The 4,841-nt window shown below is 38.0% G+C and overlaps 1 protein-coding gene across 1 annotated transcript; it reads left to right on the forward strand.

Annotated features, from left to right (window-relative positions):
* Positions 1-1,495: 1,495 nt before the first annotated feature.
* Positions 1,496-4,632, forward strand: LOC309568259 (uncharacterized protein). The gene has a single exon (XM_082273925.1). It carries the CDS (start codon positions 1,692-1,694, stop codon positions 4,542-4,544), a length of 2,853 nt encoding a protein of 950 aa, XP_082130051.1. The 5' UTR covers positions 1,496-1,691; the 3' UTR covers positions 4,545-4,632.
* The last annotated feature ends 209 nt before the right edge of the window (positions 4,633-4,841 follow it).

Genomic DNA, 4,841 nt, shown 5'->3' on the forward strand with positions numbered 1-4,841 from the left:
AAGATAAATCTCCTCAATAGGACACAGATGGCAAAAATAAACTTTACAGGTTTTATAACACTACCATACTCTATCCAAAATGAAAGAAAAAAATTTGCCTATTGTTCTACTTTAGGTAAAAAAAGAAAGATGCCAATGGGTACCTTTCACAAATGCCAATCAGTAATGCCTGTCAGTACGTCTTCATCAGTGCTGCCATCAGTGCCACCTATCAGTGCCCATCAGTGCCATCTATTATTTCCCATCAGTGCCACATATCAGTGCCCATCACTGCAACCTATAAGTGCCCATCAGTGCTGCTTATCAGTGCCGCATATTAGTGCCTTCTTATCAATGCCACCTCATCAGTGCCCACAAGTGCCTCCTCATCAGTGCCCGTCAGTGCAGCCACATCAGTGCCCGTCAGTGAAGGAGAAAGTGTACTTATTTACAACATTTTATAACAGAACCAAAGAATAATTGTTATTTTAAAAAATTTTAGTCTTTTTTAATTTGTTTAGCAAAAATAAAAAACCCAGTGGTGATCAAATACCACCAAAAGAAAGCAGAATGATGCAAGTGTCGTGGTTTTTTTTGTATGCGGAAATCTAAACATTACAGAAAAAAAAAAAAAATGATTTGCATATTTTTTCAGGGGAAAAATTAATGCAAAAGTTACTAAACCCAGTAGCCTGCATTCACTATAGTTGGTCTCCCATAGTACACAGAACAAAGAAATGCATTTATTTTAGTAAATATAAACTGATAAATACCTTTTCTCATCAGCAGAAAATAGCAGTCTTGTGACTTCTATCAGTGTCCAGACAGGCACTGGTTAAAGCTTGTAGGAGGGGGCTGCAGGACCCCTGACCCTCTGTCTGGACAGGGCTGATTGGCCCTGTGCTGATCACATGCATTCTCCCAAGAAAAAAAAAAAAAAACTCTCTAGCAATACACACCAAACTGAGCATGCGCAGACTGACTACATAGACTCTGGGTTATCACAAAATTTTCAGGGGACCGTGGAAGGAGGGGAGGGTCAGAGAAGACAGGATTAAACAGCCTTTTTACACAATGCGGAGGATTAAACCCTTAGGTTCCTTAGTGAGTATAACAAGCATGCTTTACTGCATATACAGACTGCTTTTACTGTTGTGAGTTTAGTAACACTTTAAGATGAACCTGTGAAAAGCTTGCTAGAAAAAATAAAAATGGTCACAGTTTGTACATTTTGGGTTTGATGATGTTCTAGGCCAGAGATGGCAAACCTTGGCACCCCAGATGTTTTGGAACTTCATTTCCCAAGATGTTTATGGACTCTGCAGTGTAGTTGAGCATCATGGGAAATGTAGTTCCAAAACATCTGGGGTGCCAAGGTTCACCATCACTGTCCTAGGCACTGGCCAACAAGGGCCATTTTGGCAAATACAGTGTGTTTAGTTAGCAATACATGAATGATAACAGATGTAAAAACAGAAGTAAAAACCTTTTAATTTTTCTAATTGTCTCCTGTAGATTCCTTATCATCTCCATGACTTCAAGGCTGTGGGTCTTAACATAACCACATTACTCATTTGGATCTTCTCATGCTATTTCTTGGTTAAGATATGATCGAAACCCTACCATAATCCAATCTTAACACGTAAATGTGGTTGACTCAAGAAGAGGATTCATCTCCCCACCTGGTAATCTTCAAACTTTATTTCATTTAAATGGAAAAAATGAAGCATTTCCGGCTCCAACTGCTTTTTGGAACATTTTTCATATCCCTTGTGACTGGACGTGGGTATAGGAATTGCATTAAAAAATTTGAGAGTAAAGACAATTTTTTTTGTTCACATCGTCTTGAGGTGACCATACAAAAAGTGGTGTTTGATCTACCCCCATCCACAAGGAATCTCATCATATCGTATAACACCATCTACCAGCTGCCTTTTGGTAGTTTTGGAAATTTAACCAAACTACAGTATCTGAAGTTGGATCATAACAAACTGGAGACCCTCAGTCCTGGAGCTTTCAGTAACTTGACTGATTTGAACTACTTGAATTTGTCCTATAACCAAATTCCCAGCCTGTCCTTGGGGGTCTTTAACGGACTTAAGAATTTAAGGTACCTCTATCTTCAGAACAACTCAATTGCCTTCCTACATCCCGAGGTATTTGGTCCACTCTTTAGTTTAAAAACTCTAAACCTGTCAAACAATGCTTTGTCCAATTTCTCAGAAGTCGTAAACTCAATTCAACCGTTGCAGAAGCTAAACACTCTTATGCTGTGCAGTAATTATATCCGTTTCTTAAATCATATTCATAAACTACCCAGCAACTTATCTACAGTTTTCCTTTGCAAAAACAATCTACAGGATTTGAATTGCCACCAAGACTTCTTTGAAAACGTCTCTTCTCTTGACCTGTCATACAATAACATAACCACATCCTCCGTACAAAATATAAACCTGAGTAAGGTTGAATATCTACTTGTAGCTTCTAATCCTCACTTCGATGTACTGAAATATTTGGACAATTCCACGATAAAGCCTGAGAACATTGATTATTCTGGATTACATTTAAACACTTCTGCTAAATTAAGCCAAGTATGCCAACATTTAAGGGGCAAAAACATTTCTACCTTAAAATTGCTTGAAAACGGAATTAGGCTTTTGTCAGAAAACAGTCTTGAAAACTGTAGTTTGACTGATACAGTGGATTTATCAAGAAATAAACTTAAAGATATTTTATGTTTGAAGTTCCTTAAACCCCCTAGACTAAAATCATTAATTGTGGAACATAATCTCCTAAAACAACTCATAAACTGCAGCAAATCTGCGCAGTTTCCAAATCTCAAGTCAATCTCATTGCGATATAACAGGATATGGACAGTGGATTCCCATGCATTTGCCTTTTCTCCTAATCTGGAAGAACTGAAATTAAATATCAATAACATACTTTTTTTGGATAGGAATACATTTTGGGGCTTAAGTAAGCTAAAGTCATTGCACTTGGACAATAATTTACTAACCGATCTATACAAAACCACATTTATGGCTTTAAAAGAGCTTACAAATCTCAATCTCCGTAATAATCGAGTGGCAGTTATTTTTGAAAATGTGTTCCATTATCTACCTAACCTATCTATCTTGGATCTTGGTGGTAACAAGATTACGCAGGTTAAAATCGGTGCATTCAATGGTCTCAAACGTCTTTCCAACTTGTATCTTGACAGAAACCAGATTAAACAAATTACTGGGGAAATGTTTAGAGGTGTGGAGGCAACATTGCAGGTTCTCGATCTGGAGGCCAATCAGCTGCATTTTGAATCATCAAGAGAGGAATTATCTCCCTTTTCAAACCTTAGTAAAGTTTATGATCTGAAACTTCAGGCCCAACAACCATTTGGTCTAACTGCCATCCCTAGAAAATTCTTTAGTGGATTAACCTCCCTCCAATCTCTTTATTTGTCACAAAATCGTCTTGCACATCTAAGTTCTGATACATTTCTAAACCTCAGAAATTTAAAGTTCCTGAGTTTAGGGGAAGACTGCAATGGCATCCAAAATCTCTCTCCAGGAATTTTTAGCAACCTAAGCAGCTTAGAAGTCTTAGACCTTGAAAACATGTGCCTACAAACGTTGGACTCAGATGTCTTTTTAAACCTTACCAGTCTCAAAAAAATTCTGTTGTCAAAAAATGCTTTAAGGGCAATAAATGTTAGCGTATTAGAAAACATGACCAACTTGCAGTATCTTGATTTATGGAAGTGTCCATTAACATGCACCTGTGATAATGAAGACCTACGGAACTGGCTGATAAAGTCTTCACCACAGGTTGTGTATGCCTATAATCTGACATGTCCAAATAACCACCGCTCTTATTTTCATAATTTTGACGCCAGCGTCTGTGATATTTTTCTCAAAAAAATATTGTTTTGCTGTAGCTCTATGATAGTGTTACTCCTCATGCTCATACCAATTGTCTACATCAAGTCTTATTGGCGCATTCGATACAACTACTTCCTTTTCCTTTCCTGGCTGCACGAACGATGGAGCTCAGACAAGGATCTCTATAAGTACGATGCTTTTGTTTCCTACAATACTATGGATGAAGAATGGGTGTATCAAAACATGTTGCCTGTGCTAGAGAATAGTTCATCCAGTGGACTTCGTCTTTGTCTTCACCATCGAGACTTTCAGTTGGGCAGGTATATCATTGACAACATCGTGGACAGTATTCACAGTAGTCGAAAAACTCTCTGCGTGGTGAGCAGAAGCTACCTTAAAAGTGAATGGTGCTCTTTGGAGATGCAGCTGGCTAGTTATAAACTGTTTGATGAAATGCGGGATGTTCTTGTCCTGATATTTTTGGAGAACATTCCGGAGAGGGAGCTTTCTACCTACCATCGAATGAGAAAGGTGATGTTGAAAAAGACCTACATCCAATGGTCTGAAGAGCCTGAGGCACAAAAAATTTTTTGGGCTCAACTTATAAAAGCCCTAAAGGGCTTCAACACAGAGGATGTTGAAGATTCCTTTTTAGGTACCGATGAACAAAAATCCCTTTTTTCAAGCTGACATTTTGATGGGGGAAGACTTGGTTAACCCACAAACGTTTGCCTCAGTATTTTATCTTTTCAGAGCACTAGTGAAGATTGCCAATGCATAAATACCATGTTTCCCCGAAAATAAGACCGGGTCTTATATTAATTTTGGCTGCAAAAAACACACTAGGGCTTATTTTCAGGGGATGTCTTATTTACGATATGTACAATGACGATCTTAAAGTGATTGTAACCCTAAAATAAATAAATAAATATCCTGATCCTTTAAAGCATGATAGACAGCACAGTGCTTGTGCTGTGTCATTTAGCC

This window comes from Pelophylax lessonae (assembly GCF_965119305.1).
Source record: "Pelophylax lessonae genome assembly, chromosome: 12".
In the NCBI taxonomy this organism is placed as follows: Eukaryota; Metazoa; Chordata; class Amphibia; order Anura; family Ranidae; genus Pelophylax; species Pelophylax lessonae.

Excerpts from the sequence above, each read along its gene's own strand:
- LOC309568259 (XM_082273925.1), top strand. The coding sequence starts at position 1,692 with ATGGAAAAAATGAAGCATTTCCGGCTCCAACTGCTTTTTGGAACATTT.